Below are 12,414 nucleotides of genomic sequence, written 5' to 3' on the forward strand. Positions count from 1 at the left end.
GAGATAGCATTTCCTGGAGTGAATGTTTAGTAACAACGCAGTTCCCCCTTCAGCACGAAACCCAGTAGCTTGTTGTCGGTGCTCACACCGCAAGCGCCCAGTCCTGAGTTCACGTTGAATGTCTCTACTGTATTGCTGGTCCCTGATTAAAGTCGCCTTGTTGATGACAATACCTGGAATGATTTCCGATTATTGAAACCCACATGAAGTCTTACACAACTTTAACTCACGTTGATAATTCAGAAATTGGAGAGATCCCGTTTTCATTTTTCAGTGGTGGGGCTACAGAGGGGGCTAGGGTAAACTTTGGGGTGGCTTCAGCCCCCCCCCCCCCCCCCCCCCCCCCCCACATGATTTGTTTTTAGACAGTGGCAGTGCAAAGTGAAACACTGACTTCATAAACACCAGGTTTAAAGACATCTTATTAGCTACAATGTTCATCCAATTATTGGTTCAGTTGTTGCATAATTGCACATGTTGGTCCCCACTATTGTTGTCTTACTCTAAAGGGCCATTTTATAGCTATCAAGTGCAAGGGTCATCAACATACCCACTAATGGGGATGCAGCTGATTCAACAGAGTTATGTTACACACTTACATTTAATCAGTAAGTGATGCAAGTGCTATGGTCGCCCCTATTTTATAGCTAAAAATGTACATGCTAAAGGTAAAATGCTCTTGAAAATAAATAGAAGAATTAATTGAGAAAGAAGCACACAAATACAAAATAATAAAAAGATGAATTTGAGTAAAGTGCAGAAATGATCGATTTTGATGTGCTAAAATGGACTGGTTATAAATTTTACATACTGTTCATGCATACATACAGTACATGGTTACAATTGGCTCCCATCAATCATAAGAGCCATTGGGCAGAATTTCAATATGCTTAACACTGTGATGACTGTGCTTTCTTTAGATTCATTTTATTTATTTTTTTAAAACTGCACTTTCACGCTACATAGTTATTCTAGCAAGTACTTATTGACATCTGGAATTCCAGCTTTGCCACAGACACAGCTGTCCAGTTGTCAATATGGTCAAGGATTCTGTGTATCTATCTACACATTGATGAACAAAATGACAGTCAGATCACCACCCTAGTTCAAGACATGGGTCACTGACTTAAATCACCCATGTTTTTGTAACCTGAAATGCAGCCCTGGTATAAATCATTTTTCACAGAAATGTCCAGCTTTTGAAATACATTCCTTGGTTTCAGACCTTCCCATTGTTCAGTTTCTCGGCGTCGCTGGTGACCATCACTGTACTGCACAGCTCTGTGTCTCCATTCTGGTTCGGGGTCGCTGGCTTCACATTGCAGAAATGCTTTATGAGAACGTTGGCTGCTGCTCCGAAGTAGATCACAGCTAGCAATGTGAAGTAGCCAGAATAAACTAAAAACTGGAGAAAAAACAAACAAATTACACACACAGGGCTGTGTTGAAAGAACAAATAATTCTCCCTAGCCCTCACAACATACATTTGGCATCCAGTCTAAAACCTTGAGCATATTGTGTATTTTAACTTTAAAAATACAGTTCTATTGGCTATTCTTGCCTCACATACTGTATTTAGTTTTGAAAGAAACACATCACTCCCCCTCCCTTCAAATACATGTACAACCATTGACTGTGGGACTTTTGCAATGTGGGGACAACCAAGCTAGGTGCTTCATATTTGAAGAGATTGTGATCTGCTTAGTGATACTGTTTATTTAGCGAAGACTAAGCCAGAACTGCAAGGTTTTGTTTTTCAGTATCTCTACATTTGTTTATCAGATGTTAGTCACTTAAGCATGTTAATTAAGCATGTATCTTGTTTGTTTCATATCGGAAGCATTTGAAATGGTAGTCATAATTTTTTTATTAATTTTTCAGCTTGTGTCATTCACTTTCTGCAGCAGCTTAACCTAGAGATATTTCTTAATTCTTTCTCACACCTGTGAATGTACTGCCAGAGCCAGTCCTCGCTTATCTGCAACGATAATTATGATGATGGTCTTCAAAACTGTGGCGAGGAAAGTATTAACTCCAAACACCAAGGCACAGAGCTCTTTTGTGATAGAGGATGCGATCTGGAAACTAAAAACACAGAAATAAAGAGCAGATGAAACAGTATAACATTGGCATGCTATCCTGTAGTGCAACAGCACTAGCTTGTAGGTTTTTTACTTGCAAATGGGTGAAATCTAGCACAGATTTTACAAAGAGATTCTTCCTACCTTTGCAATGCATTTCTCTAATGCATTGGCTAATATTTCAAAGAAAAAAAATAAAATAAATAATAATAATAATAATAATAATAATAATAATAATAATAATAATAATAATAATAATAAGGGGATTCCTCAGATTGGGCACCCATCCATTTGTAACCTGTATAACTTGCCAAAATGTACCCAGATCTACATTCTACCACAGACATGCAAACAAGCATCTGCCTCCCTCATCCATATGCATTTCCATAAACTGGAAACTCTTGGGATGCCAAGTATGCCATTCCACCCAGACTTACTTCTCTTCTACTGGTCACTTCTAATCTACAACCATGACTCCTTAGGGTAAATACTTCAGACTCAATTTTTGGTTGGAGTCGAGGGTTCTTCTCTTTACAGAAAACAGCTCACTCACAATGTTTTGTTATTACAGCTGTTACACATTTACATGCTTGCTTGCTTAACTGTCTCATTCGCTGACCTACATAACTCCACGTAAATGCTGCATGCATGCACAACCAAACAATTTACAGATACTCGCAGATTTGTATTTTTTTATTTCTTTTTTTTTAAGAAAATAAAGGAAGCACCTAATTAAATGTGTTTTTTACATCAATTTCAAAGATTTCACAGACTTTACTCAAATTCACAATGTTCACGATTTCTGTGACCTCTGTGGGAAAATTGTAGCCTTATTCATGAACATGTGCTGTTTGGGGAATAGACTATAAAATGAAAGATCTGTCTAGACCAAGGGTCCCCAGACCTTTTTTTTTTTACCAAAGGGCCGTTTACAAATTTGTACTCATCTTTCCAGGCCGGCCCAGGAAAATAATACTATAGTTAAGCTGTAGTGCATTTATTTTAGATTTATCACATTGTATTTTTGTAGAAACTAAACTATTTACTGTACTGTGCAGTATAGTAATTACAGTTTATACTACACCTTCAACTATAGTAGTTTATTATAGTATTAACATACTGTAGTTACTACATTGAAAACTGCAGCTAGTACATAATTTACTATCATTAATTATATGTACTACAGTTTACTGATGTATTTACAATAGTCAATACTAATTTGTTTGCTGTATTAAAAACTATCACTAATATTATAGTATTAACTTTATTTGGAATAAGATGAGATCCCAGAATCAACACATAGATACTAGTTGGAACAAAAGACCATGTGTATCTCCACCTGATGCTGGTGAAAACTTGGAACATGAAGGAAACTATAGATTAAAAACAAACAAACAAACAAACAAACAAAAAAACTGATTCCCAAAGCAATATGTATATTCTGAATTATCTTATTTTACTAAATAAAGGGAAACTATTTTAAATTTCCAAAATTAAAATTAAAAATTCAATACTGGCTGCTATTCTCATTTATATAATTGTATTCACCTACCCTGCAGTATACGTAGTATTCTGCAAATATACTTGTACAAGCATTTTCTGTTGCTCTTCTGGGAAAGACGTGGTGTTTTGGGATTTGACTTGCAATACAGGACTCTTAGACAGAGACATTGTTCTGAGCACTTCGTGTTTTAGTTTTATTTAAACCTTCTATTATGTACATCTGTTATGTTTTGGGCCATATTGACCCGATGCAATTTCAAACTAATTTAAACAGCCTTACATTGATTAATTGTTTTTATTTGCAAAGGTTTAACTCATGCTCTTTTAGTCCAAGAGCTGTGATAAAACTTATCTGACTGCCAACTTGGGAGCTCCTCATTTTGGAGTCTTTACCAGTGAGATGCTGTTGCAATACTGACAGAGAAAATTAGGCTCTGCCTTGTATGTATTTTATTTTTAAACACTGAAACTCAGAATCAATTATTGTAAGGTGACATTGGTTTTATGTTGGGAAATATTTTTAAGAAAAATAAAAAACTGAAATATCTTGCTTGCATAAGTATTCAACCCCTGTGCTGTGAAAGATCCCAGTTTGCACCGATGAAAGAAATTGCCCTAACGAGGACACAATTACCTTACCATTTGCCTCCACCTGTGAACCATTAAAGTTGCTGTCACATTTTCTGGATAAAAACCCCACTGTTGAATGATCATTGGTAAGGCTGTGAATCTGAAGGAAAATGAAGACCAAAGAGCATTCTACAGAAGTTAAAGATAAAGTAATACAAATGCATAGATTAAGGAAAGGGTACAAAATAATATCCAGGAGTTTGGATATCCCAGTGAGCAATAATCAGGAAGTGGAGGCTGCATCACACCACCCAGGCACTGCCAAGAAAAGGCCGTCCCTCAAAACTCAGCGCTCAAACAAGAAGGAAACTTGTGAGAGAAGCCACAGAGAGGCCAACAATCACTTTAAAGGAGCTACAGAGTTCAGTGGCAGGTAGTGGAGTAATGGTCAACCATATCAAGAGCTCTGCATAACACTGGCCTATATGGGATGGTGGCAAGAAAGAAGCCGTTACTCAAAAAGTACCATCTCAAAGCCCACCTGGAGTTTGCCAGAAAGCATGAGAGTTACCCAGCTGCAATGTGGGACAAGGTTTTGTGGTCAGATGAGACCAAGCTTTTTGGCCAAAACTCAAAGTGCTGTGTGGCGCAAACTTAACACTGCCCATGCCTCAAGACACACCATCCCTACAGCGAAGTATGGTGGTGGCAGCATCATGCTGTGGGGATGCTTCTCATCAGCAGGGACTGGGCATCTTGTTACAATTGAAGGAAGAAGGGATTGAGCAAAATACAGGAAAATACTGCAAGAGTAAAAAAAAAAACAAAAAAAAACAAAAAAAAAAACACTGAAGTTTGGGAGGAAATTCACCTTTGTAGCAGGACAATGATCCCAAGCACCAGGCCAAAGCAACATTGGAGTGGCTCAAGAACAAAAAGGTGAATGTCCTACAGTGGCCCAGTCAAAGTCGTGATCTCAATCCCATTGAGAATCTGTGGCACCATTTGAAAATTGCGGTCCACAAGAGTTGTCCAACCAACATGAACAACCTGGAGCATATCTGCCAAGAAGAACGGGCTAAAATCACTCAGACACTGTGTGTAAAGCTGGTACATACTTACCCAAAAGACTTAAAGCTGTTATTGCAGCGGAAGGTGGCTCTACCAAATATTAATATGTGGGGGTTGAATACTTATGCAAGCAAGATATTTCAGTTTTTTATTTCTTAAAAATATTTCCCAACATAAAACCAATGTCACCTTACAATAATTGATTTTGAGTTTAAGTGTTTTAAAATAAAATATCAAACAGAATGAAATTTCAATGTACCATTTGTAATTCAGTAATATGAGAGAATTGGTCAGGGGTCTGAATACTTTTGCAAGGCACTGTATATAGTTTTTGGTTTTTTATATATAACTATCTTCATACAGGTGCAGCCATTTCCAGAGATAATACAAATATAATAATAATAAAATAACAAATTGAAGAAATTTGTTTTATTCCTGCACCCAAATCTACATAGATAAATGCCACGAGTCACAGTGACCCAAAATATCTTATTTGTATACATTCTAAAAATTCCCGTTCTAAAAAAATAAACATCTCTAAAGGTTCTGTTTTCTGTGTATAAGTTCATGACCCCAACTTAGGAAAAGTCATAAAATATTAAAGAAAATGAAAAGAAAAATAGCATTTAAGCTAATTGGACTCTAGTCGAGTCAAATAGACCCAAAACCTAATAGGAGGGTTAACCAAGTTGCAGTTTAACAAGTAGAGCACAAACAAAGCATAACAGATAAGCTACCAGTTGTGTTGTGTCACCGCAATAACTGCCTGTATGGGAGCGTGTTTTCAATGGTTTGCTTTCCTAGCAACTTCAATGGAGCGAGTTTGACCGCCGAGCCAATGGGAATGGAGGTTAGAAGAGGAGTGTCTGAACGTTCTGTCTCTGTTCCTGCATGTTTGTGTGTGTTCTTGGTAGTGTGAGAATGTTTAGATCACATAACTTTCAGTCAGAGTAATTTTTATAGAAATTTTCCACAACTTTAGCGGGCCGGTCATGAAAGTTGCATGGGCCGCATTTTGCCCACAGGCTATAGTTTGTGGACGCCTAGTCTAGACTGTCGACACAGTGCGACAAGCCTGCATGTTAGTCCAGGTGGCACAGGATATGAGCATTTAAAATGTCACCTGCAATGGATAGAACTGCGTTTGCTATGGGACAAGGTGGCATGATTTCCATTATACGAGAATAGATGTTAAAACTTCATGCCGATTTGAACTCAGCTCTCGCCAAGATAAGTACCAACTAAGATGTGTCTTTACAGTCAACTAATGTGATCCATCTGCATCTCCATCCATTTGCGTTTCCTTCCATCTAAATGATATAGATATCCTTCTGCCTGGTGTTTGTGGCTGAAATGTAATGCTGGCTACAGAGATCAACACATACAACGGCTGCGATGCTGGCTCCAGGGTTCAACCACAGTGCAGACTCCCCAGCGCATCAGCATGACAACCATCTGGCATCCCTTACTTACTCACACATCAGCATTTCTTTCTTTCTTTCTATTGTGCTTGAGATCTTCCCATTTCAGTCATAGCTCTCTGCTGTTTCAAATAAGTTTTAACTGTGCGACACAACTCTTGGCCATTGAATCCGACACCTCTGAGAAACTGGGCTGTAGCGTGTGCCACAAATCCTCAACAACCCACCACCACTGGGTAAACCCGGACACTACATCCTCACTGTTCCGCTTCAGCGGCTAGTTGAGCATACTGCAGCTTCTTCCCCTCATACACCTCATCTCCCATGACCCTGTTAACTCTACCAGGTGAACAAGGCGTGCTGATCCAGACCACAAGACAACATCTGGTTGAAGGTTAGTGGTGTCAACCTCAGGTGGTAAAATAAGCCATTGAGCAACATCTGCCAGCATTTTCCAGTCTCTAGCAGCTTCCAGTTGTCCTGGGCAAGGCTTGGTTTTAACACCTTTTCTTGGCAGTTGCTCTCTTGGGCGAACGAATGTTGTCTTGTGTGTAATGTTTTCTTCCAATGTTTTAGGCCAAACTTCGCAGTACCTGGTCATGGTGCCAAGTAAACCGTCCTTGTCCAAGACCCACCTTAAATCCTATCAAACTGTGCATCAATGTTGCAGGTGATGAACACAAAGGACATGAGGGATCCTCTCCTACCCAGAGGTTTAGGTTCATATGTTCATATGACCTGATGAGGAAACTGAAAGGCTTTACACATGAAAAAGATTATGTATTTATCATATGTACCAATATAGATTATCAATCTGCATTGGTTGAACCTGATTGCATATTTTAGTATAACCAAATAAAATAGTTCCATTTCTAAACTGCCTAATAATGTGCATGCTCAGTAAGCCTCTGGAAAATGTGCTAAGACCAAACGAGGACAGATACCTCCACTTTCTTATGAATATGTGACAAAGAATAGGCAGTGCTAGAGATAATGATACTCACGTGGCTATAGGCACAAGGAACTGGTAGGAACTTCTGAACAGTGCGGAAGTGATGTAGCACACCCAGATATTTGACGTGGTGCTCATGAGTAGCAGTAGACCAGCCTGATGGGCTGTGACAATGCCAATCACAAGCTCGGACCACAGAGACCAACGGATTGTCACATACCCTGCAGCAAATGAAGCCATGGCACCTGAGGGGTGATAATAATAACAATTCTGACAGCTAAATTGAAGAAACATGGTTCTAAAGTCAACAGGATGTGATAACTGAAACAGAAAGGGATACAGAATTAATCTAACAAGAAGACTGTAATATTTACCACCCGTCCCAAGCTGTTAAAATACAAGCTGTTGAGTCAGCTGGAGAAACCATTACACTCCATAAGCATCTGTACAAACTAGTTGGATAACAGCTACTATTACTGTATGAACAAAACTGTACATTGTTGTAACAATTGTCGGTAAAAATGTTTTAGCAAACGTAAGTTTTCATTAACATAGCTAATGATAGAAATCACCATGAGCTACATCAGGGGTTTTCAGCTGGGGGAATACGTACCCCTGGGGTACTTCTAAGGGTACAAATAAAACATGAAAGTAAGAAAAAATAATGATTTAGATTTTTTTTTTTGTTTAACAATATAATATAGTATCTAAACCACTTTGTATACTTATTTAATCTTTGTTTAGCAGCTCAGTGAACTGCAGATTGAAAAAAAAAAAAAAAGAAACACAGAATCTATCACGTCCACATTTTCCACCTGTGCACACGCACGATTTCAATTGAGTGGCTTTCCGAACTGATACCGGGTTATAGGTGAAGCATCTACACGTCTGGCGATTGTGCCTATGGAGAGCACTGTGTGCGGCTCATGATCTTTGCTGTTTTCAACTTGTATCAGTGAAGCACAATATTTGAGTTTTTATTAGAAGTATAACTGTTTCAGTAAACATAAATAGCCATCCCAATACTCATTTTGACGGTTTTTGTTTTATTACCATTTTATTAACAGCAATAGAGGCTAGTTGAATATATTTTCAGTGTTACATTACTTACAGAAGAAATGAAAGACGAAAACACAAAAGTACAGAAAGTGCAACGTGACTAAGTTATACAGCGTCCCTTGGATTATTTTTATGCTGGCTTTAATAAAAACAAATGTATTATTGTTAGTAATTAATGATGATTATCTTGAGGTTAATGTTTTTCATACTGTGAGCATTTTAAAAGGCACACATTATGCCGAGGTGGGAAGTAAATAGTAATGTGAAACATTTACAGTGCAGACTACTTTATTATTTATAATAGCTTTTCCGAATAGAGAGTAAATACGAGTGTTTCCAAAGTCTTTTAATTCTGTGCATCCAAAGACATGTCATTAAGTTTTAAAAATGAAGTCTACTGTTTGGTTTTCTGTCTCAGCACTCAACAGTTTGTCAGACCCAGGCATTTGTGAAAAGTACTGTATATATTAAATAAATGGGGAAAAAAAAGAAATGTGTTAACCAGATTATTCTGCTTTTTATTGCAACTGTGGTACCATTTCAGTGAGTGAAAATTGTAAAGGGTACTTTAGCTGAAACCTCCCGACAAAAGGGGTACAGTTTAAAAAAAGTTTGAAAACCCCTGAGCTAGATTATAAGAACCTCAAGAATTTCTGATTAAGAAACACTGCATGCCAGGTTTTATCACTATGGACTATGCACAGGGTTGCTAAAACCTACCCAGAAGAGTAGATGCGGCATCCACCGCTCCATTATAAACATGTTTATTCTCAGCGGTTGGGTAGATCTCATTCCAGAGTATATGGCTGTAATAGGTCATCAGGTAGAACCCAGCTGTGTTAAAGATCCACCAGAGGGACCACAGTTGCAGCTGGGGAAGCTTAACCACGTCCAAAAGTTCCGTCAGCATTTGAAAAAACACAGTGTTCCGGCAGGCAGACACTGGTTTAGCACTGATGGGCTGAGGGCAATCATGGTTCATCTGGTCCAACTCTGAAGATGAGGCCTCCTCTGGGCCCCACAATTTCCTGTTGAAAAACAAGCTTTGCTTGGGCCATGGCAAAAACAGTGTTAGCACGAAGCTGAAGATCACAAAGCCCAGGGAGATCTTGGAGAGGGTACCAAAGGAGACTTCCCCCACAGAGATACAGAACTGGCCAAGGACAGAGCTGGTAAAGACACCCAACAACACAGAGGTGCGAGAGTAACTGGCCACTCGCTGGTAGAGGGAGGGAGTGACTAGTGAGAAGATGTAGGAGGAATAGGCCACCCGTGTCGCCATGGTGATGCCATAGAAGATCTCCATGAACTGCATCTCCAGCAGGCTTGTGCCCAACAGCAGGAGGAGCCAGATTGAGATGTAGCTGAGGCTCTGCACGATCAACACGGGCTTGTAGCGCAGATAGTCTGTCAGCAAGAACACTGGCACCAAAACCGTCATGTAAGAGTAAGACAGAACTGGAATGATCTCATTGGTTACCTATAGAAAATAAGCAAGAACAAAAGTGATCATTTTATTTATTTATTTTTAACTATTGGTTATCTCATGGGAACACATTACAAATGTTCACTTAACATAATACTATGGTAAAATCAAATATTGCAAAGTACTGTGAGGAAATTGACTTACAATTGGATAAACAGTTCTAGAGATATGTTATAATGTATGTGTGACACGTGTATATATTATATATACACTGGCACTACATCAGTTTCTGGATCCACCCTATGCACGGGATAAAAATAGTGAAAAATGGCAAATTAACAGTTACTCAATTATTACCACCTCTAATTTCTTTATAGAAATCTGGGGTTATCAGTTTTGTGACTACATTGTTAAATATTAGTCATCTGTCTTGGGTGCAGGAGCATCCAGATTTAGAAATATCTCAGCACCGAGTCTTTTGAATGGCAACTGCTAAGTAATTAATTACTTGTGTTGCAAATTATAGGTTTAAATTTCACCACTTATCACCTGTAAATTCTGTTTAGCTTTCACATTATTTACCAAAAGGACTTACAAATCTGAAAAATTGGCTGTCAAATGTGAACCATGTAAGTCCATAATGTACGTGAACAATATTAAATAGGGCACTTCACAAATAAAACTGGCTAAATTACTTAATCTGAACTGAACTACATGCGAAAAAAATGGGGGGGGGGGGGGGGGGGGGGGTAAGGACACAAATCAATTAAATAAAAACCTGAAAAGTCTTCATTAGATAAGTATTCAGGTGCAACCAATTGCCTTTAGAATTCACACAAGTTAAATGGAGTCCATGTGTGTGCAATAAAAGTGGTTCAGATTAAATATACCTGTCTCTGTAAGGTCCCACAGTTGGGTAGTGCATTCAAAGCAAGGATACTACCATGAAGACCAAGAAGCTTTCAAAACAACTCTGGAATAAAGTTGTGGAAGGGGTATAAAAATATTTTAAAAGGCATTGAATATCCCTTGGAACACAGTCATATCGATCATTAAAAAGTGGAAGGTATACGGCACCACCCAGAATCTGCTTAGAGCAGGCCGTCCTCCCAAACTGAGCAGACGGGCAAGAAGGACATTGGTCAGAGAAGAACTGCAGCGTTCCATGGCTGAGATGGAAGAAACTGTCTATGTGTCAACAATAGCTCAGTTACTCCCAAAAAAACTGGCCTATATAGAGGCTAGAAGGAAACCATTTCTGAAAAAAGCCCATGTAAAATCCCACTTGGAATTAGCAAAAAGGCATGTGGGAGACTCTGAAAAGATGTGGCAAAAAATTCTGTGGTCCGATGAAACAAAAATTGAACTAGCCTAAATGCAAATAGTTTTGTCTGGCGCAAACCCAACGCATCACCCAGGCAACACCATCACAAGCATGGTGGTGGCAGCATCATGCTATTGGGATGCTTTTCTTCGTCAGGGACTGGGAAGCTTGTCAGGGTATAGGGCAAAATGGGTGGAGTTAAATACAGGCAAATACTTGAGGAAAATCTGCTTCAGTCTGCAAAAAACCCACGACTGAGATGGAGACTCACCTTTCAGCAGGACAATGATCCCAAGCACACAGTGTGGCAAGACTTGAAGATTGCTGTCCACCTACAATCCCCATCCAACTTGACAGAGCTTCAAGGGCGCTGGAACTAGAGGTTTTGCATGGCTTCCATCATATACAGGGGTCACAGTTTTGTTCAATGGCTTTCAGCACCCCTACTTTAAAAATTGTTCCAGTGCTACTGCAGAGCTTGAACAATTTTGCCAAGATGAATGGGTGAATATTGCAAGATCTAGATGTACAAACCAAACCAAAAGGCTCACAGCTCTCACTGCTGCCAAAGGTGGTTCTACCAAGTATTGACTGGGGGGGGGGGGGGGGGGGGGGGGGGGGTGGTGAAGTGAATACTTCACTAATGAAGACATTTCATTTATTTTTCATGAACTGTTGTGTTGTTTCACAATAAAAATGATCTTGCCTCAGAGTAGGTTGTGTAAATCAAAATAAATAAATAAAATTTAAATGAATCAAGATTTCATGATGTAACACAAACCCAAGGGGGGTGAATACTTCCTATAGATACTGTATTTGTTGTACTGTACGGGTTCTTTCGTTTTGTATAATTTGGGCTGAGAAATGACAACAGCACCACCAATTCCTATAATTTTTTTTTTTTTTTTTTTTTTAGGGAATGGGGCTGGCAATACTTCAATGTCATCACAATAAAGACTATTCTAATTTTGGCTGACAAATGTGGAAGGAATAATTAACACACTTTT

At 38.9% G+C, this 12,414-nt stretch overlaps 1 protein-coding gene across 1 annotated transcript; it reads right to left on the minus strand.

Annotated features, from left to right (window-relative positions):
• Positions 1 to 1,109: 1,109 nt before the first annotated feature.
• LOC121322092 (reduced folate transporter-like) lies at positions 1,110 to 10,131 on the minus strand. The gene is made up of 4 exons (XM_041261606.1): positions 9,378 to 10,131; positions 7,651 to 7,843; positions 1,944 to 2,085; positions 1,110 to 1,405 (listed from the first exon to the last, which is right to left on the minus strand). Exons 1-4 carry the CDS (start codon positions 10,096 to 10,098, stop codon positions 1,220 to 1,222), a joined length of 1,242 nt encoding a protein of 413 aa, XP_041117540.1. The 5' UTR covers positions 10,099 to 10,131; the 3' UTR covers positions 1,110 to 1,219.
• Between the last annotated feature and the right edge of the window lie 2,283 nt (positions 10,132 to 12,414).

Source organism: Polyodon spathula, chromosome 10 (assembly GCF_017654505.1).
Source record: "Polyodon spathula isolate WHYD16114869_AA chromosome 10, ASM1765450v1, whole genome shotgun sequence".
Taxonomy (NCBI): domain Eukaryota; kingdom Metazoa; phylum Chordata; class Actinopteri; order Acipenseriformes; family Polyodontidae; genus Polyodon; species Polyodon spathula.